A 23,918-nucleotide genomic window follows, 5' to 3' on the forward strand; every position below is an offset into this window, starting at 1 on the left:
TTTACTGGATAATCACTCCCTGTGTGATTTGTAAATTCCTTATTGTAGCTTGCAAAACATTGTCTGAATAAAACCGTCCGCCACTCAGACTCCCAACAGTCTGTCTACATTTCATTTCACAAAAACCACAAGCTCTTGTTGTTAATTATTTATATTGGAGCACATCTAAATCCCATGGACACAGGAGGTTGTGGATTATTAAATATCATGCTCCTTAACAAGCTAATTAACCTGAAATATTATGTGGTTTACAAAATGTTCCACTTATTTGTATTTAATAGTAATTACTCTGAGTGCACTCATTGCATTTGGGTATTTTTTTTTTCAGCAATGTACTCAAATTAATTGTTGAATTTCTCTCAATTTTACATTGTTGAATTATGCTACTGCTAAAAAAGAAGAAAAAATATATTCTATAAGACTTAAACATCTTTATCTGTGCTATCAATAAAGGTGGGTGGTACAGTGGTCTCTATCAAGCAGATATTTAGATTTTATAGCACTAAAATTTTAACTGTCTTTCCAACCTTTGCTTATTATTTGTGCAAATGTTGGTGTTTTCTTCATGATTTCCATTTTATTTAAAGGGAATGACCATTTTTGTAAAGATAGTATAAACCCAGCCTGGCATCACAGGTGGTTGATGCAGAATGAAGTTTTTTTTCTGTATTTGAGGCAGAGGTTTTCTCTTAACAAATCAAATTATCTTATTAAAAACAGGACCTGAGGTCGAACTCAAACTATTATTGATCTTTTATTGATCAAGTTTCTTTAACTTGATTTAAATGTCATAGTTAATGGGACCACAAATATCCAAGGACTTGGGTTCACCCATTTATTAAAGCTAATGTATGAGAGCGAACATTTCAGGAGAACAAAGACCCGTAAACTGCCGCTGAAAACGTAACAAATAAAAAATCTTGACCAAGACACAATATAGAAACTAGAATTTATTTCTCTAAATAAGGCAGACATGTAAGCCCATTTCTGGTACAGATGATTTCCTATAAAAAATTGTACTTTTATAATTTTACTGGTTTACGGTAAAAGTCATTTCTGAAATTATTTGCAAAAATTTGCATATTCAGTTAAACTTTTTCTACCCATGAGTACCTTTCAATTCAACATCCATGTAGAAAAGAATCTGTACTAGAGCTAAAACAATTGATTATTGAAATCTTCAATTTATTAATCGATTAATCGTTAACTGGATCATAGAGACTCTAAAACATGCCTTAAGCTGACAGAGCAGCCCACTCGGAGCAGTAATTACATCAAAATTGTAAAAACACATAGAAATTTTGCATTTAAGGTGAACAAACTTTTTTTTCTGTCAATATGCTACATCCAGAACTCCTCAATGGGAAAAGTTTTATTTTCAACTAACAGAAACTAACTAATCGAAAGAATAAAAAATAGATTAATCTATTTGCAAAATAATCGTTATTTGCAGCACTAATCTGTACATTCTCCATATTCTCTCTTCCCAGCCTCACAATAAAGTGAATCATTCTGAACGGTCATAGAAAGCCCAGAATTACCACTGCAGGAGCCACATTGCTGACAATCAAAAAGCCAGCCTTCGATTGAATGTCTGTGAGGGGGGGAGGGAAACTAAATTTAATCAATCTTGATCTAAAGGATCAACATTGCCTTTTAAGGTTTCACCCTTTGACCTTTCAGCTCCCAAGGCAGCATTAAAGCACCTGCCCCCCCATTGGTCGATCCATGTTTATTGCATATCTATTGACTGCTTCTGTTGGATATTTGCATTTGAACAGTGGAGGCACTTCAGCTCCTTTCTCTCCCTCTCTCCTTCTCTGTATGGCAGTATTTTCAGGGAAGGTCGGTATGTTTGTTTGATTTTTATGGGGGGTTTTTATTGCGTGGTAGCGACAATCAAGAGACAATATTACAGCCCATACCTCTAAAAAATGTTCTCGTACATCCCTTCATCCACAACCAAAGCCCCTTTTCTACCTCAAGGACCTCAGCTTTGGCAGACTGCTTCTCATCAGAGGATCCTGTCATCCATGCAGAAAAAAACTCAATAAAATGTTTTTTTCTTCTTGCTTCACAAAGACCATTTAAGATTGTAATAACCACAGACAATCAGATAAATGTGACTCTCTCCTCTAATCAATAACCATTTTTAGTCAAGCCAGGAGAGCAGTCTTAAGCCTTATAGCTTCTGTGATAAGAGCGCCCTCTGGTGGAAGGTTTTATTACAATGCACAATCTGTTTTCTGAATGGAAATTTCACTTTTACCTCAACTGTACAATCTTTGAGCCTACCTGTAGATCAGATTTTTTTTTTCAGGGATGTTGATGTTTTCCGTGGGTGTAGAACAGTCTGAAGGAGCTTTCAGGTGATCATGCAACACTACCACGGTTCAATCTAGACTCAAACTGTTACACAGGCAGTAGCTTTTCTTTCAGTGGAAAAAATTCCACATTTAATATTTGGCGTTAAGAGTCCTGTTAATGTGTAGCTGTGATCAAACTGGGTTCTGATATTTTAAGTCACATTGTAGCAAAGATACTTATCAGTTCATGAGTAGCACATGAACCAGAGCTGGTTCTGAGTTTTAGAAATGTCTGTCAAACTATTTTATGGGGGGGCAATTTTTTTTTTTTTTTTTTCCTGAATTCTTCCCTTGTGAAGCCTGCTGGTAGTTTCTGCCATTTACTTTGTCAACCCAAGTTGCGCTCTTGTCTGTTTTTGGACTTGCTGCTTTTTTCTGCTCTTTTGATGCTGTTGCACAAACTGGAACATATACCCTGTAAATCATTTATGTTGATCCAGCTTTGAAATCTCCCAAACTATAATATCAGCACAAGATCCTGGTCTCTTGCTCACAGATGATATTGAAATATAGCTGCTTTTCATCCAACCAAAGCTGTAGTTTTTTGTTGTTTTTTTTTTTTTTTATAATGAAGATTCTATAAATCAAACTAGGTCCTAAGCATCTTGTATATAAAATGACCTCCTGTTCCCATGTTTTGCCACCGAGCTGGAACATTATACGGGTTGAAGTGGGTTCAGGGCTTTTAACTGGACTTCATCACTGATTTAACCTCCATAAGGTTGGACTGTGGGCAGGGGAAACCATAATGAGAAAATGGAAAGAAGATGCCTTCTGCTGTGACAATTATATGAATTAATCTGTATTTCTAAGATTCGTAAAAATAGATTATTTCTAATAGATGGCTTTTTTAGGGGCTATGGATTATATCGTGTTTATATTGTTTGTTTGCTGTTTGTTTGCTTTTTGACATGCTTTTAGAAAACCGAGGCACACAGAGATTACTTCTAGAGCAGTTTTATGAATCCATCGATGAGTATATTGATAATAATGTGATTAATGTAGGGAAGAGAGAGTGTGTGTTGTGTGTGAGCGAGTGATCTTTGGGTGTCTTTGAGTATCTTCAGTACGGAAATAAGGCGTGTCTGTTGTGTCTTACAATTTCTCAGGAAAATCTACCTCTACCTCCAGTTTGATGCATTTTTTTTTTACCCTGTTTGGGCTCATGTTACTGCTCAGCGGGGGGAGGGCGGGAGGGGAAGTATCGGGGTTTGAAATTACCTCCATCACATCAGATTAAACATGTACTGAGTGGGTGATTCCCACCTCAGGTGTCTTCTCACCCTTAATTCCAATCTCCATGTTAAACATTCGGATGCCTCCTTCTGTGTCCTCCTTCGTTTTTTAATGTTACACATTCGTAACACGTCTGCTGTTCAGTTCAGTTGAGCTCCAACAGCAGGGAACCTCCAGATGAACAGCTAACTACTACGAGTACTACAACAAGTTCTGCTTCCTGTACCACTGATAGTATGGCTAGTCCGTTTGTGAATCTTCCTATCTGCTCTTATAAAGTGTGCATTTTCCTCCCTCCTCTTGTTTTTTCTATAAATGATTACAGTCTTTTGATGAATGGGATGTTTTCCTGATAACCACATCAACAGTGGCTGCAGGGAGTTCAACTATTTTTATTTTTTTTTTTGTTATTTTTCTGAAGGGTGAAGAGCAGTTCTTGCCTATTTACTCAATATTTGTGTGAATACTTTTATTTGAATCTGAAATTAATAAAATATCATTCTTAAATGTTACAGGGCTGTGGATGTTTTGTTTTTTTTCCCCCAATTTTTCAAACATCAGCATAAACTCTTCAACAGGATCTATTTGAGTTTATTAACATTAAGTCACAGCCACAATTTTATTAGTGTATTTTATCTGAGAAAAAGTAGCCTTATAAACATAAAAAATGGACGGAAAATTACAAAAAAACAGGCTTTACAATTTTTTAAGAAATTGAATTTGAGTCAGTGCTTCACAGATTCACATTTAATTACAAAAACATACAACTTTTACCTGTTTTAAATAAATTCTTCTTAAAAAAAAACAGCTTAAGCTCAGTCAGATTAAGAACCTAGGGGTCTGAAGATATCATTATAGATGCATGTCTGCTGTGAGAGACATAATCTAAAAAGGAAATTACAATGTTTGATTTTTTTAACTATATGTATAATACAGCTGCAAATAAGTATTTGAACACCATCAGTTAGAATTCTGATCCTTAAAGACCTGTTAGTCTGTTATGTCCTCCTCCCCTCCATTTATTATGCTAAATTAGATGCACCTGTTTGAGGTCATTAGCTGCATAAATACACCTGTCCACCCCATGCAATTAGTGAGAATCCAACTACTAACATGACCAAGACCAAAGAGCTTTCCAAAGACACCAGAGATTAAATGGAAGAACACATGCATATATACAGGACTGTCTCAGAAAATTAGAATATTGTGATAAAGTTCTTTATTTTCTGTAACGCAATTAAAAATCATGAAATGTCATACATTCTGGATTCATTACAAATCAACTGAAATATCGCAAGCCTTTTATTGTTTTAATATAGCTGATTATGGTGTACAGCTGAAGAAAACTTAAAAATCCTATCTCAAAATATTAGAATATCGTGAAAAAGTATACTAGTAGGCTATTCAACTAATCACTTGAATCGTCTAATTAACTCGAAACACCTGTAAGGGTTTCCTGAGCCTTGAAAAACACTCAGCTTGGTTCAGTAAACTAAATCACAAGTATGGGGAAGACTGCTGATCTGACTGCTGTCCAGAAGACCATCATTGACACCCTCCATCACAAGGGTAAGACACAAAAAGAAATTTCTCAAAGAGCAGGCTGTTCACAGAGTGCAGTTTCAAAGCACATTCACAAAAAGTGTGTTGGAAGGGGGAAATGTGGCAGGAAACGCTGCACAACCAAGAGAGGTGACCGCAGCCTTAACAGCATTGTGAAGAAGAGCCGCTTCCAGAATTTGGGGGAGCTTCAAAGACAGTGGACTGAAGCTGGAGTCCAGGTATCAAAAGCCACGGTTCACAGACGTGTCCGGGAAATGGGCTACAATAGCCGTATTCCCATGGTCAAGCCACTTCTGAACTCAAGACAACGGAAGAAGCGTCTGACTTGGGCTATGGAAAAGAAGCACTGGACAGTTGCAGAGTGCTCCAAAGTCCTCTTTTCAGACGAAAGCAAGTTTTGTATGTCATTTGGTAGTCAAGACGCCAGAGTCTGGAGAAAGGCTGGAGAGGCACAAAATCCAAGTTGCTTGAAATCCAGTGTGAAGTTCCCACAGTGGGCGATGGTTTGGGGAGCCATGTCAGCTGCTGGTGTATGTCCACTGTGTTTCATCAAGTCCAGAGTAAATGCAGCTGTGTACCAAGATATTTTAGAGCACTACATGCTTCCATCTGCTGAAAAGCTCTATGGAGATGATGATTTCATTTTCCAGCATGATCTGGCATCTGCCCACAGTGCCAAAACCACCAGGAACTGGTGTACTGACCATAGCATTACTATCCTTGATTGGCCTGCCAATTCCCCTGACCTGAACCCCATAGAGAATTTGTGGGGTATTGTGAATAAGAAGCTGAAAGACACCAGACCCAACAATGCAAATGAGCTAAAGGCCGCTATTGAAGCATCCTGGGCATCCATAACACCTCAGCAATGCCACAGGCTGATTGCCTCCATGCCACACCGCATTGATGCAGTAATCTGTGCAAAAGGATTCCCAACCAAGTACTGAGTGCATTAATGGACATTTTCAAATGTTTGATTTTGTTTTGCTGTTATAATTAATTTTTTTTACTTGGTCTGAGGAAATATTCTAATATTTTGAGATAGGATTTTTGAGTTTTCTTCAGCTGTACGCCATAATCAGCTATATTAAAACAATAAAAGTCTTGCGATATTTCAGTTGATTTGTAATGAATCCAGAATGTATGACATTTCATGATTTTTAATTGCGTTACAGAAAATAAAGTACTTTATCACAATATTCTAATTTTCTGAGACAGTCCTGTATATGTATATTTGCATAAACTAGCAGATGACTTGAATAAGCCTTGCTTAATGAATTTTCAAATCACCTCATCATTGATTAACCTAATCTTATGGTTTTCTTTTTCTTTATTTACCCTTGAAATGAAAAACATTCTTCAGAAAATATATTCCCTTCTTTCAAAGCATTCCTTTTTTTTTTGCTTTAACAGTTTCGAAGTCTGATGACTCTTAATAGGGGGAATTCTTCAGAGGTCGCTCCCATCATAATGGAAATATTTCAGTGTGGCATGAATCTGTCAAGTGGAACAACTTAGTATTGATTTTCGTCAATGCCTCCTAAACCAATACAATACTTCTTATAATGCTGAACCACCTGATCCCCCTCACTACTGAGGGTCAAGAGTTCAGCAGGTTTTATCCTCCTTTACTTAACTGAGTATTAATATAAATGGAGTGGAATTGTTCATAATTATAACCATTTGTTCTAATTACACTGATATGTATTAATAGGTTTTTTGCTGCAAACTTTGCAGGAAGATGAACTAATATTGCAAATGCAAAGAGCCCCTTAATGCAATAATGTTTTATTAATCACTCAACACTATGAACAGGATTGTCATGTGTGTTTTTAGTTGTATCTAAATGCAGGTGGAACCAGAAGCAGAGAGTTGAAGTGAAGAGGTATAAGTAAGGTGATGCAACAGAAGATTCCAGAGAAGAGCAATAAGAACTAGTAGGATTACATACTGACAACTGTAGCAAAGATAAATAAAAATCGATGCCAAAACCTGAATTCTTAATTTTAAGGATTTTATTTGATTTTATGTATAAGTCCATAATAATGTCAGAGCTGACAAGATCACAAAAAACAAAGAACAAACTTGAAGTTATAATGTAAGAAATTAAATTATTTAGAAAAAAAAACTGTAAAAGGCACGTAAGACATCTTGAAACATTCTGTGTTTTTGGACATAAGAGTATTTAATATAAATTTTAACACAGCAGGTTGAAAATTCAAGTGAATTTCTGGTTAGTAATAAGTTAGAATGCTTTGAATGAGGACTAGGGTCATTTAAACGGACACTTTTCTAGTACACAATATAGTTAAAATATAACAAATTAGGTTGAAATTAGATTTACATTTTTAAATAATAAAAACAATTTGATTATTCTATTATCATGAATTACATCAAAATATTGAGAATTGGCAGTAATATGTTATATAAAGTCAGAATGCTGAAACTGCCCCCAAATTACCTGTTTTTGCTGACATGCACATTTAAAAAGTGGTAGAATACTGAAAAACCTTTTCAGTTCCATAAAAAATATGTTAAAGCTTTTAAGTTTCTGAAGTTATCACTGAGTTGGAAATCTCACACTTGATTTTTAAAAACAATTTTATAAAATAAAAAAAAACTGTTTTTAATAATAATGGTTTGTGTATTTTTATTTTGTTCTTAAAAATAAGTAAGGCATAAAAAAATAACATAGACATGAGTTCAATTTGAGCCATTATTAGTTCAGTACGTTAGTAGATCAGTACGTCATAAATGTAAAATTTAAAAAGTTTTCTTTTATAAAAACACCTTTATTCTCTGGGTATTTATGAGAAAGTACCACATTCAGAAAATGTAAGTAGCCTTCAAAGACAACTTTTACGGAGGAGGATTAGGGCCAGTGGAGAAAAAAAACAAAGTTAACTGATTTTTAAATATTATTTCAGTTTAATATGAGCAAAAATTCAGAATTCTGACTTTTCTTTCTCAGAATTCTGACTTTAATCTCAGAATTCTATCTTTAATCTCAGAATTGTGGATCTTAATGTAGATGGGCAACATGAAGGAAGAGATGTAGGAGCACTCAGCTTCACTGACAAAGATGTGAGTTGTTTGGGAGGGCCAGTGACAAATTGGTGTAAAATGTACGTGCCCGAGGGGTCCACAGTGACGCTATTTCATTAATGGAAGAGCAGAAGGTGATTAAAACAAGAAAGCTAGATTAGTCTTAAAACAGACATGGCTATGGCTTGTTGCTAACATGTTTGTTAGCTGTCAGAATTTAGTCAGAATTGTGAGAAAAAAGTCAGAATTCTACGGAGCCCCCTAGGGGACATGGGGAATTTTTTTTCTTTTGCGTTCCCTCGCAATACTTTTGCGTTCCCTCGCAATACTTTTGCGTTACCTCGCAATACTTTTGCGTTCCCTCGCAAAAACTTTTGCGTTCCCTCGCAAAACCTTTTTCGTTACCTCGCAATAGGGCTTGGTCGTCGTGACCATGTTGACGGCGCACTTTACGGCTTCCTTAGACTATTGCCTGTGTTCTCCCTCTCAGCCGTGTTTTATTTCGTTTAATTTCACCGTAACTTGATTTCAACCATGGTAAACCGTTGCTGTATTGTGGGCTGTAACAGCGCATCACATGATCGCCGAGGGAAAAACCTACAAAATGGGATAACTTTCCACCGCTGTCCTGCCTGGAGGCGCAAACACGGAGACCAAGTTTCACAGATAACAAAGAGTCGTCGGCTAGCTTGGATCGCGGCTGTAAGACGAGAGAACAGAACTTTCCACAGTATCCTGATGTCAATGCGAGTGTGTTCCCTGCATTTTCATTCTGGTAAGTTAAAGATGCACGGTTTTATTTTATAGCCTACAGTGTTTCCTTCCTTCATCCGTGGCACCACATACAAGCATGAACGCGCGCCCAGAGACTGTTGATATAGCATTTTCATCCTCGTTGGTTGATATAGCATTTTATCCTCTTTGGTAGAACACACTGCCAGTTCCTACAAGGACAGGGACATCCCTCTCCATTTTCAAAAAAAACCCTGAGGTTGACAGCTGTCATAGCACCACTTATAAATTTTGCTGATCCTAGCGCTTACCAGCCGTCTTGTAATGTAATGTAATCATATAATACAATTTAATAATGTGTATATTGGGGATCATTGATAACATTATGGTTCTATATGTGTTCAACACTGCTGCTGTGGATAATAATTTTAAATTGTGTCACCAGGAAAACCAGCAAATGAAATGTACACCTCGCATCCGGATTGGGCACCATCACTACACTTGGGCCACACTGAGATAAAGGCCACACAGACTGCACGCTATGAGAGACAGGAAAAGAGAAAACGGCAAAGGACTGACAGTACACCTGCGAGGATGAGACAGCTATTGATGACCTTGTTCCACCCGGTAAGCCTTACAGAGCCAGCAGATTCAACACCGTATGTTGCTTTTGTGGCTTTTTCAGCTGCATGATGCACATTTAGCTAAAAGATGTCCTTATTTTATCCATAGTGGAGACACCAGCACCAGCTGAGGATGGAGCTGAGCAGACACCGCCGGCGTGCTGAAATCAACCGGCTGCTGGAGGAGAACAGGACCCTGAAACGTGAGCTTGGCCAGAGACTTCAAGCTTAACACTAGCTTTGTGACCATTCATTCAGTGAAAGGAATCTCAAATCTTCATCAAAACATTATTCAAAATATAAAAAAAAAATTTAAGAATAATTTGCTGAAATAGAAATCAGCATTTGTTTGATACTTAGTGTTAGAAAAAAAATGTGTCCTAACAGGTTTTCTGAACCATCTTCTAATCTAGTCTCCCCCAGCTGCTGGTAGAAACAAGATTTTTTTACCATCATTACCAAACTGGATAGGTGTTACATCTGTATTTTGTTGAAAATCATTTATTGAACATTGTTATTAATAAAATTTTAAGGAATAGATTAAATAGTCAAAGATCCGCAAAATATAAAAAAATAAACAATAGTGCAGTGCTGTGGCCATTCAAGTTAACTCCTAGTTTGAATCAGAGTCTTTCAAAGTGAACTATTTAGAAAAATGAGAGCAGTATTGACTGCGGGTTATTAAATCTGACCTCATAAAACACTGTAACGGATAACTTTGAGCTTAAATCATTCAGTCAGAGGTATTATGCAGGTTTAAATGTCCTGTGCTCATTTCATTTCTTTTTCTTTTAAGTGATATAACAATATAACAGCGTGGTTGTTATACTTTACTGTTGTATAACTGTGATTTATATGATATGTATACACATGCATGAGGGGTTGAGGTTAACGTTTGCTTTCCAGCATAGAATGAAATATAATGGTGTCCTTACCTGCATAATTTATGTCTATTTTTTTTCTCCTCAGGTCTTGCACTCTCAGCGCATTAATGAGACTCCCCTGAAGCCATGGGTCATCATTGCTGACGATGGGCAGGTTTGCTGTGCACACTGTACATGCATGGCTGGAATTGCAGAGGCATGTACACATGTTGGGGCTCTGCTGTTTAAGATTGAGGCAGCAGTCCGCATCCGTGGGAAAAAGACTGTGACAGATGTGCCAGCTTATTGGAAAATACCAGCAGGTATCAACAAAGTCAGCGGTGAAGTCGCCCACAAGATGGACTTCACTTCATCCAAAGTGCAGAGGATTGCTCTGGACAGAGTCATCGATGACAACATTCCCATGCCTGGCCTACGGACACGGGCCAGCAGACGCACTGCCCAAGCCACATTGGACGACTTATCGTCAATGTTCCCTGTTCTTCAGAACCATAGGTCAGTTTGTATGTCCACAGTGAAGCCCTACTTTCACAACTATGCTGCTCCTGTCCAGCCAGCTGTGATCCCAAAACCCCTGCAAGACCGTCTGCGCGACCCAAAGTTTGAAAATGCTCCACCAGCTGTCCTTCTCCAGCACTGTGAGACAGTGAAAGACATTGCAGCTGCATATTATTGCACGTCGTTATATTACAATACAATTATAGATTATATTATTGTATATCATGACATATTGCATCGCAGCCTTTATTTATACAATTTAAGAAATGCATATTGTTAAAAGTAATTATATAAGACATTGCACTAACATTGTTTTTTAATGTGTACTATAGTACCGGTAATAATTTGCACTACTTCAAATGTTATTGATATCTGTTATTACTTAATTTGATCTACCTCCAATTTTTATGTTTGTAATTGATGTTTCATAAATACGTATTTTTTATTACTTTGGAATTTTTTTTATACATAGACATTTTTTATAAAAAGCATAGTATTTTGTATTATTACATTGTATTGTTATATTTGCATATTATTGCACGTTGTTATATTATACAATTATAGATTATATTATTGTATATCATGACATATTGCATCGCAGCCTTTATTTATACAATTTAAGTAATGCATATTATTATAAATACTTATATAAGAATTTGCACTAACAGTGTTTAACTGTTAATGTTTACTATAACTACAATTTGTATAATAACAATTTGCAATATCTCCACTTTCCATTTCTCCATTGATGTTTCATTAAGACCGACTTATTAATAGGATTGAACATTTTGTATAAATACATACTATGTTATTGTAAGTAATTGCACTGCATTTTCATCGCGTCCATTTTTTATTTGTAACCATTTACCTACAAGCATTCAAACTGCACTGCTCTGTTCTGCGCTGCACTGTGTTCTCAAGTTTCACTACTTGCAAATAAACACTGAAAAGGATCTGATCGTTTGAGACCTCTTGCTTTTGGGTATGGATGCAAAACACACCTATGGCTAAAAAACAACCCACTTGTTAAATGTTTGCTTAGAGTGTATTGTTGATACAAAGAAATTGTCAATTCCATATTGAGCATCAATCTTTTCTTTAATACAGTAATTCATAAACACCAGAATAAAGTGGTTGACTTTAAGGTGTGGAAGTCCAGTGTAGTATTTCACTTTGACGGTGTCTTCCTTCAGGAAATCTTCATCCATTTTTCTCTGGCCAAGCTCACGTTTCAGGGTCCTGTTCTCCTCCAGCAGCCGGTTGATTTCAGCACGCCGGCGGTGTCTGCTCAGCTCCATCCTCAGCTGGTGCTGGTGTCTCCACTATGGATAAAATAAGGACATCTTTTAGCTAAATGTGCATCATGCAGCTGAAAAAGCCACAAAAGCAACATACGGTGTTGAATCCTCTGGCTCTGTAAGGCTTACCGGGTGGAACAAGGTCATCAATAGCTGTCTCATCCTCGCAGGTGTACTGTCAGTCCTTTGCCGTTTTCTCTTTTCCTGTCTCTCATAGCGTGCAGTCTGTGTGGCCTTTATCTCAGTGTGGCCCAAGTGTAGTGATGGTGCCCAATCCGGATGCGAGGTGTACATTTCATTTGCTGGTTTTCCTGGTGACACAATTTAAAATTATTATCCACAGCAGCAGTGTTGAACACATATAGAACCATAATGTTATCAATGATCCCCAATATACACATTATTAAATTGTATTATATGATTACATTACATTACAAGACGGCTGGTAAGCGCTAGGATCAGCAAAATTTATAAGTGGTGCTATGACAGCTGTCAACCTCAGGGTTTTTTTTTGAAAATGGAGAGGGATGTCCCTGTCCTTGTAGGAACTGGCAGTGTGTTCTACCAAAGAGGATAAAATGCTATATCAACCAACGAGGATGAAAATGCTATATCAACAGTCTCTGGGCGCGCGTTCATGCTTGTATGTGGTGCCACGGATGAAGGAAGGAAACACTGTAGGCTATAAAATAAAACCGTGCATCTTTAACTTACCAGAATGAAAATGCAGGGAACACACTCGCATTGACATCAGGATACTGTGGAAAGTTCTGTTCTCTCGTCTTACAGCCGCGATCCAAGCTAGCCGACGACTCTTTGTTATCTGTGAAACTTGGTCTCCGTGTTTGCGCCTCCAGGCAGGACAGCGGTGGAAAGTTATCCCATTTTGTAGGTTTTTCCCTCGGCGATCATGTGATGCGCTGTTACAGCCCACAATACAGCAACGGTTTACCATGGTTGAAATCAAGTTACGGTGAAATTAAACGAAATAAAACACGGCTGAGAGGGAGAACACAGGCAATAGTCTAAGGAAGCCGTAAAGTGCGCCGTCAACATGGTCACGACGACCAAGCCCTATTGCGAGGTAACGAAAAAGGTTTTGCGAGGGAACGCAAAAGTTTTTGCGAGGGAACGCAAAAGTATTGCGAGGTAACGCAAAAGTATTGCGAGGTAACGCAAAAGTATTGCGAGGGAACGCAAAAGAAAAAAAATTCCCCATGTCCCCTAGGGGGCTCCGTAGAATTCTGAATTTAAGTAAAATTTTTTAGATTAAAGTCAGAATTCTGAGATTAAAGTCAGAATTCTGAGATTAAAGTCAAAATTCTGAGATTAAAGTCAGAATTGTGAAATTAAAGTCGGAATTGTGAGAAAAAAGTCAGAATTCTGAATTTAAGTCAAAATTGTGAGATTAAAGTCAGAATTCTGAGATTAAAGTCAAAATTCTGAGATTAGAGTCAGAATTGTGAAATTAAAGTCAGAATTTTGAAAATAAAGTCGGAATTCTGAGATTAAAGAATTTTTAGATTTTTCTATTAAACAAATAAAATTTTAAAATGTGTTCACTTTTTGCTCCATATATATATATATTAATTAATATAATTATATTATAAATATTATATAAATATAATTTATAGATAGATAGATAGATAGATAGATAGATAGATAGATAGATAGATAGATAGATAGATAGATAGATAATTTATTATTATTATTATTATTTTATTTTATTTTTTTTTGCTCTTCCGTAGATTTTCCCTTGAAATCAGATTATAAAACAGATTTCGGATGATTCACGTGCCACACGGGTCACGTTTAAACGCCGGTCATGTGACCTACTTTGACAGCTGTGTTTATATTTTGAGCACCGCCGTCTAACGCTACGCAGATCGCACAAGCGAGCGCACCCCTGTAGATTTAAACGCACCACTCCTGATTGGAGATGACGCCGTGAGGAGCGGGGCGGAGCTAGAGCAAAGTCAACGTCCAGTTTGGGGCGGGGAGACAAAACTCGAAACGTTTGGTTTGATCGAGGGGAAAACCGAGCAGTGGAAACAGTTAAATTTAGATGATTTACAGAACCTTTATAAAAAAAATAAAAGATGAGACTAAGGTCTCAAAAAACGATTACTTTTACTTCAGAGACGCCGAGGAGGACGCGTCAGCGGTCGCGACAAACGCGCCTTTCGACGACTGAGACGGAAAGCCCTTTACCAAACAAGGTAACTGTCGACAAAATAAACAGTAGGTTTAAATTAAACCATCGGGAACCTTCCTGACAAAGAGAGAAATCTCTGGGTAATCACCTGATGGATCTTGCTGGTTTCATTTCGGCAGTGTTTGCTAATGCTAGCTACCGTTAGCTACGTGCTGTGTTGAAAACGCATATGAACGACAGGAGGCCTAAAGAATGGCGGTTTATTGATCCGAACGATGGGCGGCTAGTTGGAGGTAGATAATTTGAGGAATCCCCGCCAATGTTGTAAGCTTTATGTTTCAATGTTTATGTGTGAAATTCACAAAATGAGCTTTTCTTTGGTGGATTTAACCGTCTTTTTCAACGCACCGATAGGGGGCGCTGCTTCATAGCAATGCTTCGGTGAGCGTTTGATAATCAGAACATCTGTTGTTCCTCAGTTTACCTTTTAGAACGAGAAACTCTTAAACCGCTAATCCGGAAACAATTTCTCTTTGTCTGGGCTGAAAAAGAAAAAAGAAGCACGAAGACTAAATATGTGTTAAATTAATCTTTGGATTATATCTGTACTTTGAACCTTATTCAATGTTAAAATACCTGGATTAGATGCTCACTTGTCAGATTCATTAGACGATGCTTATTTATCAAAAGATTTTTCAATAAATACCAGAAACAACCTTATGGATGAAATCAAGATAGATTAAAACATGCTTTTGGTTTATTTCCGTTTAATTTTTCATCCATCCTGCAAACAGTGGCTTAACAAACTTGCTTCCTTTAAATTTTAAACACATATTTAAACTTCCTTTAGATATGTGTCTTTATGTTTTTACACAAACATTATATGCGACTCTGGTTTGGTTTATAATATCAGACAAAATCCATAATAAGCTATGTGCTTTAATATGCTTAAAATACTTTATTATTACTTAACAGTGATAAAAATATCAAACAAAACACTAAAAATGGATAGAAATGAAGAGAGCAGCTGTTCATGCACTCTATGAGGTTTAATGACCTCCATCCAGTTACATGAAAATAAGAACAAAATAAAGGACTCAGAGGTGTCAAGTACAGTAACGAAGTATTTGTACTTTGTTACTTAAGTAAACTTTTTAGATATCTATACTTTACTCCATTACTTTTTTTTCTTCCTACTTCTGACTTCTTCTCATTACATTTTCACACAAGTATCTGTACTTTCTATTCCTTAGATTTTTAACACAAATGTTACTCACTACTCTTGGCTGCTGTTTAATGTTTATAAATATTTATTTCACATCACTTGCGCCATCCAATGCATATCATTGGTACCATCCACATATAGTGAAAACTAGTGTAACTGGATGAGTCATATAACGCAAATACTCATTGGTTAGCTAAAGGAAATCATCAGAAGCAAGCAGGTGTTCTTCAGACTGCAAACGTGAGTTGTCTATGCCATGCTACAATGTCGGATTCAGAAAAAGATGTCAAAATATCTGACAGGTTGGACACAGGCAAGAGCGTATCGTAAGATGGACAAGACCTCCCTCATCCTTGGCCCTATCTCAATGAATGTTTAGAAATAGTCACACAAAAAACTTAACTTTCAATTTATATAGTGGCATCTGGCTGTTTTTTTTTGTTTGTATTTTTTAAAGGTTACTTTGTACTTTCAGTAGTTTTTGGAGCTCATACTTTTTCACTTTTACTTGAGTAAAGAGGTCAAGTTGATGCTTCCAACTTTTACCAGAGTGTTTTTAAACTGCAGTATCACCACTGTATAAACCTCACATGTCAGAAATAAAGACATGTATTAATATGAGCATAGAGATGTCCATATGTTATGTTAAAAACCATAAAAAAAAAAATAACATTTATCTTCCTTTCACGTTCCAGCCTTGTATATTAGACTAATCCTAATAATTGATTTTATTTAAAAAAAATTTTAATTAAATTTCTCATTAGGCTGAAGAGGAACCCACGATTGACCAATCAGAGGATGAGGTTCCAACAGTTAAGAGGAGGCCGCTGCCTCGCGGTCGGGCAAGGAAGAGGCCAAGGGCCGTGGCTGTGGAGGACTGCCAGTCGGGAATATTAGCTCCATCCACAGGTTCTACTCTAAACCTTTCCTAATATTTTCCGTTTTCTAAAAAAAAATTTAAAAAAGCCCCTCTGATCTGACTGATGCTCCTCTTGTTTTCCAGATTCAGCTTTTAAGACTCCTCTCAAACCTGTGATGCACCATGAGCGCGTTCTGTCAGAGATCGATGTGGCTTCTCCTCGTAATTCCACGTCAAGAAACATCTACCCACCCATCGTGAGGTTCCTCACGCCAAGCAAGGAAAGTAAGTGTAGTACCGTTAATTCAACCTAAAACGATTCAGGAGAACATTAGTAATTCAATTTGTGAACTGATCACTAACAAAACAAAAAAGATCAATCTTATGGTTGTTGATGTTCTGATGTGTTCACATTGGAAGCTTCCAAAAGTTAACATTTTAACCACTGCTTTAATGAATAACTGTGATGCTTGTGACCCCCTCATGATGACCACCAGCTATGGAGCATTGATCTTCTGATTTAAAAGGAGATGTAGACCACTCTGTGGTGGTTATTAGTGATGTAGATGTCCATCATACCCGCCTGTTTTCGCAGCTATTGATGACTTTTAAAACATCCGAAACAGAAAAATCCTACATTTCCCTGGGACACGACTCTGCTTTAGCCGATAATTGTTTCGTGGACTTAGGTCAGTTGAGATGGGATTATTAATATGTCTGATCACTTTGTGTAAATAATTACTTAAATAAGTATTATTTTAGCCAAAAAGCTTGTAGTCCACATAAAAAAAAAGAGAAATGAAAACTAAGACTTCCATACACATGTTCAATTTAATAAAAAAAATTTGTGACAAGTGTTCCGGCTTAGAGATTGTGAAATTCCATCATTTTAGTTAATTACCGTACGGTATTTCATGGATGCAGACATTTCTGAGGTCTGGGGGCATCTCGGCACAAGCAGGGTTTTTTTTTTTTTTTTTTTTTTTTTTAAATATACATTTTCTTTCCCCCTTATTTTATGCGGGCCAGTTAGTTATAGGTAAGCTTGAACACCTAAATTTGGCCAATCATGTATCGACGGTCATCTGTCAATCATATCATCTTGATTCATATGTCACAGCTAATTTACAAAACGGCTTAAATAAGAAATAACTTACTTACTTTACTAACTTACTTTACCATTGAGTTACTTCCCAGTGTTCACGGGGATGGACGTTTGTGTCTTCAGCAGGCGTAGAGCTAACAGAACTGGCAGCGTTGCGAGGCAAGGGCTCAAACGTACGGCTGTAAGCCTTCTACACCAAACCAAGCTTCTGCCGCCCTGGCGTCCTCTTCCACTACAACTTCATCCCCGCTTTCCTCCTTTAAATAAAAACAATGAATGACGGAGGAGACTCATCCACGACCTGCGACATAAAACTCTCCTCCTCTTGCATGTTTCCGCTGTCCATAGCATTTCTTGACAGTGTCGTTGCTAAGTGCTACTTGGTCCCAATATAATTTGGGAACCTACTAGCACTAAGTTGCTAACTGGTTAGCATGATGCTTCCAACAAACCGGCCACAATGAAACTTGCTTGCGAACCTTCCACCACAGCAATCCCGCCCCCTTGATAATCACCAATCATTTTCACTTTATTCAGTCGTGTAAAGTCTGGCACCACTCGGGAGAATTCAGAACTGCGACCATTGGAACAACCGCTTCCCTATGACTTTAAAGGCTGTAAAAAAAAAAAATGAATGTCCATTGTAGTCTGTTCTATAAGACAGAAGCTGAAATCTGGAATGGGTCAATGAAGAGGGAATTATAAAAAAAATGCACTCTAAGTAAGCAGTTACTGTCAACTCGGTGTGGTACCATCAGTGTTTAATAACCAGGAAACAAGTTTCTTTTTACTGTTCGATGATGAACAAAGCGATTACAGTCACCAAATGCTTTTGCTATACGCCTCTAATCATTCAGACTCGTGTCCCATTCTGTCTTTCTGTGTTTTTTATTCAGATATGAAATGTCCTGAAACTGGGAACAGTGTTTTGATGAGCCCAGAACAAGGTGTGTTTGGTTACGGTTCCATTGACCTACTGGCTGGAGACGAGGACGATGACGTCTTTGATCCGTGCGTTGGTCTCTTTCTTTGCAGAAATATTTTCAGTCTCAGCTTTCATTTCCTTGTTGTATAATTAGTTCTGTGTTTTACTGTGTTCTCAGTTTTACCTTCATCAAGAACGTACCGTCACAGTCTCAGCATTCCCGACCGTGTCTCAGAGACATCCCACCAAAGACCAGGAGCACCCCAGAGGCCACACTGGTGGTGGACCTGGTGAGTGTAATCCTCTGCACCATAATACCAGCAGTACATGAGCATGGATGTTCAGACACTATCTGCGTTTGCATGGGCATAGATTGTTGGATTAAATGGCTGATTGGACTAAAAGTCCAATCAGATGGCAGTCGGAACATTCTGATCAGTGTAGTGGTTTATGCCGTCTGACATCAACTTATTCTGAATGAGGCAAACTGGACTGGATATGCAGTTTAACCTAGGAAAAGAAGTGAAATGCAATCTCAAACATTTCATTTTGTTTTTTAGTTCAACTGGTTGGTTGTAAGGCTAAAGGAAAAGACTGATTAGTATCTACTGTTGTCGGAAAATTTTGATTTCCCTTTATTATACATTAATTTATCCTATTTACTCACTATAAAAGTTTTCACTCAGTCTGTTTCAATTTCAAGGCCACACCATTCTCTGCAGGATGGTGTTTGTAGACCAGACAGTTTCTTCCCATAACAAACTAGATTCTTTCTCAAGGTTTATTCATAACATGTTACTGTTAACCAAAGTGTCTGTAATTTGTTTTGATTCTGACTACTTTCCATTGTTGTAAGTAAGGGGGGACGATTGCTGCTCATGCAGAACAGAGCAGAATGCTGTGCCATAAGGGCTGTATGATGAACTGTTCTCTCTTTGCAAAGATATAAATAAATGTGCCCACTGAGTTAAATCCATTAATCTCCGTTTATTTAACTAGGATGAATAGTTGAATACTTTTTCCCACGACACTACCTTCTTGTTTTCCAAATAGGAGGAGACGCTCATGTTCAGCTCCCTGAATGTGATCGAAGATGCAGATTATACTTTCTATACAACATTCCAGGATAATCAATACAAGGTACCCATGTTTCCTTCACACATTTATCATTAAAATGTCAAGAAGGACTTTATTTGCTTTGGTTTCAAAGTTTGATTTTTTTTTTTTTTCTCAGTGATGATTGACATACCTTTAGTTTAGGAAGATTCATTTTTAACCAAAGCAATAAACTCACTGCTGACTGTTCAGATTCTTTAATTGTGCTTAAATGTGGATTTTCAGGCTGAATTTAATTCTGATGCAGGTTATAGAGTCAGTCTAAGGGCTGTGATACACAATTGGAAAAGAAAGTCCAGCCGTCCCTGCTTTACTCAGCTTTTGTACTAAACGCCTTTATACTAAAGTTTAGGTTAAGTTTTCTGTCTGACACAGGATTTTACCACATCTTTACATCTTACTAAAACAGCAGATATGATGAGTGTTGTGTGTTGGTTTTCCGCTTATGCCATCGCCTGGCTTAATGTGCCCATCAGTTTGAGCGTTCTAACAACCTATTGGTTAGTGTCACTGCGTTTAACTCTGAGAACATCTCTAACCTGCAGAAATGTGGGTCCTCTCCTTTAATCTTCACCAGTCTTGTGTTTGTTTCCTCACCCTGTTTGTTTCACAATGGATTTTGCAGAAAACCCTGAATTAGAGCGTGTCTGATCAGTGCATTTCTGCTTGAAATCCTTAATGACAATTTGGCTGTTTGGTCAACAAAGGCAGACGTTTTTGGGGTGTGTTGCATTTATTTACCTGTAATCATAACATTTAAGATGGTGTTTGTTAATAAACAAACCAGCTGCACAGTTTCAGACATTAAGACAAACGTAAGGTATAAGCAGAAGCTCTGAGATATTTTATATGGCATTAGACTGTTTTTATTTTCAGTGGGGGTGGAACTGATCCCGGCATAATGGTACATTTCCCATGTTGGAGGCCAGCTGTGATGCAGCCAGAGACTGAAACTAGATCATTTCCACTAGCATCTCCATCATTTCCACTTCAGGAATGTATTTTAGGAATGTACGTTTAGTGATGCCAGAGTATTTTTAAATGGCAGCGTTTATGGAGGAGGTATTCGTGCTGTAATTCATCCACTTTTTGCTGGATTGAGAACTCTTTATAAAGCTTTTTTGTATTTAGTTATTTTTTTACTTTTATGTTTTTTTTTTTAAAAACTGAAAAAGAAGAGAATCTGCTTGTTTGGGAAAAAAATGAAATAAACTGGTCAACATTTGTCTTACTGGTCTTCTAGTTGAATGAATGGTTTTTGATAACCAAAGTTATTCTCAGTATTTAGATTTGTTCATTTGTTTTTCCTTTTCTTCTGTGGTCCTCCAAACCATTCCAAGAATCCTCCTTTGTTTTATGAATCCAAACAGCCTCAGAATCACTCTAGGAATGATTTGGAGCTGCTGAAAAGTTTACAGCTAAAGTTTTTCTTCACAGTAACTCTCCACGAAGCAGCATTAGTGTTTTATAAGTGTTGAATAAGAACCATGTCCTGTGATCCTTTAAACAGGTCTACATGATCCTACGACCACATTTGCGAGAGTTTCTTCAGTCCATGGCAAAAATCTACGAGGTGAGAGGGATTCCTATAGTTTTATTTTGATTTGTAGACCATTTCTAACGCCACATTCCTGTTTGTTTTCCCAGCTGTTTGTTTACACATGTGCAAAAAAAGAATATGCTGAAAAGATCCTGGAGATCCTCGACCCTCAGAAGAAACTGTTCAGGTATGTCCCCTTTATTTTGAGGACAAGTAAATGAGTCTTAGCCGGCTGGCTCGAGATGACGCATCATGTTGGTTACAGCTGCTTATGATTCTTTTTGCAGACACCGTCTGTATCAGGATGACTGCGCCTGTGTCCTCGGACACTACATCAAGGATCTGGGCATCCTCGGGAGGGATCTGACCAAAACGGTGGTTCTGGATAATGCACCACACACGTACCCATACCATGTAAGAGATGGGCTCCTCTGTCTTCCTCTGTTTATAAGGAAATTTGTTTTGGTTTAAAAAAAATAATAATCTAATTATCTGTGAATGCAATTGGACAATTACAATTAACATCACATTATGACTGCATTCAATATTAGAGAGGCTTGTTGGTATGTTAAGTCCTTATGAACTGAGATATAAATGATGATGATCTGTTTATCTTTACTATACCTCTGTGTCTCTTATAGACCCCGATCATCTAGGCCACAGCTATGTGTCGCCTGTGTATGAATTTCTGACAGCTGTAAATTAGACAACAAATACTTCAAACAGCTCTTTGTTTGGCTGATATCTCAAACACCGATAGTAAAGATTTAGCCGTAAACACTGCAATGTCTTTATGTTTGTTTGGTTTTTTGTATCCCGTGACTGGAAAAGGCAAACTTCTTCATTTTGTAACATCTACAGCAGAGAAGGCTGTCTGTGCAACCTGATATGCTTTTAATGATCAGAATAAGATCTAATGAGTTTCCCATCACCCATTGCCTGAAGGACCTATCAGGTTAATATCCTACATTTTCTCTCCTCAGCTGATGAACACAATACCTATTAAGAGCTGGTCTGGAGGACCAGAGGACAAGGAGCTGCAGAAGCTCGTCCCCTACATGGAGAAACTGGCTGCAGCGGTATGTCTGCTTTTTTTTGCGAACACTCGGTCCATTTCCCAGATTTGTCCTTAAATACTCCTAATGAATTTTTAAGGCGCATCTACTGTTCTCTTCCTAGAGGAAAACGCATTTGGAAGTATCTGTATCTTCTCTTCCATGACTTTGTAACAGAAAAATGTGTTGGAAACTGATTTCTGAGCCGCTTTTTTCCAGGTTGTATTTTTAACCAATAATATTGAAAGAAAAACACATCTACTGCCCCCGTGTGGTCATATTATGTATAGGTTTTGAGGGCCCAGTCAGAGTTCTGATTTATCATCCATCCTAAAAGAATGATTAAAATCCCTGCATAAACACATAAAAGATTAGTATAAATTGATTTTTGGGGGAAATGGTACAAACTCCTTATATACAGACAAACTTTATTTTGATGTATTTAACTAAAGTGAAATCACGACGGAGTTCTTCATGGCTACCTTGCCTCATTGTTTTACTGCTGGGAAATCTAAACATTTCAAACGAGTAAAAACGTGATTTTCCTTGTTTTTTTTTTCATTTTTGTTTATATTAATCTAGCATTAATCTGCTTCTGGTGTGGAAATGGTGAAACATGTCTGGTGTTTTGTGATGGTGTTAAGTTTGTCTTCCTCATTCCATAAAAATATAATGTGTAAGGCTATTAACCAGACCAGAGTGAACATAATGCGTAGAAATCAGCTGTATGATACCATATTATAGGAAATATGGCTTAATGTATCAGAATATCTTTCAGTAAAGAACTGCCTCATTTTCTTTTTTTTTTTTCTCTCTTTAATGAAGTAGTTGGTCTAATCCAATCTTTACAACTAGTGTGAAACAAACGACCATTTTTTTTTTTTTTTTATCATCAGGCTGCTGTCTTCCCTAACAAAGCTAGACTAAATGGTATCTATTTATTTCCAGGAGGATTTTCAGGAGGTGCTGAAGAAGAGGAAGGACCACTTCCACAGGTTGCTGTCTGAGGACTGACAAATCCTTCCCCCCTCACCACACGACTGCTGTAGCTCATGCTTGGGTTGAAAATCAGATTCCAGATCGGCCCTCCAGATCAGCAGGCAGCGTGTCAGTGTGGGGAACCTGCTCATCCTCCTCCAGTCGTTCCCGAGGAATTTTAAGGCCGGCACATTTTCAAGATGCTGTTGATCCATCGTCACTTGAACCCAGCTTCTGCCCAGAACTGATTCCTAAAGCTGTGCACTGCTAACATCTGTAAATATACCCAGAACAAAACTTGAATTATTGTTTATATTCCTAATGTTCTATTTATTAATCATATTGCTTACCAACAGCTTTTGTCTGTATATTGGAGGATTTTTTTTTTTTTTGGTGAAATGTAAAAGATTTAAAGTGATAATAAATCTCTAAAAAGTGTCTGACTGTTTAACTTGGACATGACTGATGGTGGTAAAGATGTCAGCTGTTGTTCAGAGTGGGCAGCTCCACCTGTATACACAAGGCGGGGGTTTCCTGGGGGGTCTGGAGGTTCCTGGTTTGAATGAAAAGTGGAAGAGGATGGGTCAGTGCCTGTTCCTCATGCATTTCCCCTCACAGGGGGGTCTGGGGGAATGCTGTCCCGATGACCCAATGCATCAGTATATATTCCTGTTAAAACGACATTATACCAGTTCAATGCATGTTCAAAAATATG

At 37.6% G+C, this 23,918-nt stretch overlaps 1 protein-coding gene across 1 annotated transcript; it reads left to right on the plus strand.

Moving 5' to 3' along the window:
• Positions 1-14,208: 14,208 nt before the first annotated feature.
• ctdspl3 (CTD (carboxy-terminal domain, RNA polymerase II, polypeptide A) small phosphatase like 3) lies at positions 14,209-23,459 on the plus strand. The gene is made up of 11 exons (XM_038308406.1): positions 14,209-14,464; positions 16,390-16,534; positions 16,629-16,769; positions 18,486-18,600; positions 18,693-18,804; positions 19,568-19,654; positions 21,141-21,203; positions 21,278-21,357; positions 21,458-21,584; positions 22,154-22,249; positions 23,174-23,459. The coding sequence occupies exons 1-11, from the start codon at positions 14,345-14,347 to the stop codon at positions 23,237-23,239; spliced, it is 1,152 nt and encodes a 383-aa protein (XP_038164334.1). The 5' UTR covers positions 14,209-14,344; the 3' UTR covers positions 23,240-23,459.
• Positions 23,460-23,918: the final 459 nt, after the last annotated feature.

The sequence above is a fragment of the Cyprinodon tularosa genome, unplaced genomic scaffold (genome assembly GCF_016077235.1).
Source record: "Cyprinodon tularosa strain WSP-4 unplaced genomic scaffold, ASM1607723v1 ctg636, whole genome shotgun sequence".
Taxonomy (NCBI): Eukaryota; Metazoa; Chordata; class Actinopteri; order Cyprinodontiformes; family Cyprinodontidae; genus Cyprinodon; species Cyprinodon tularosa.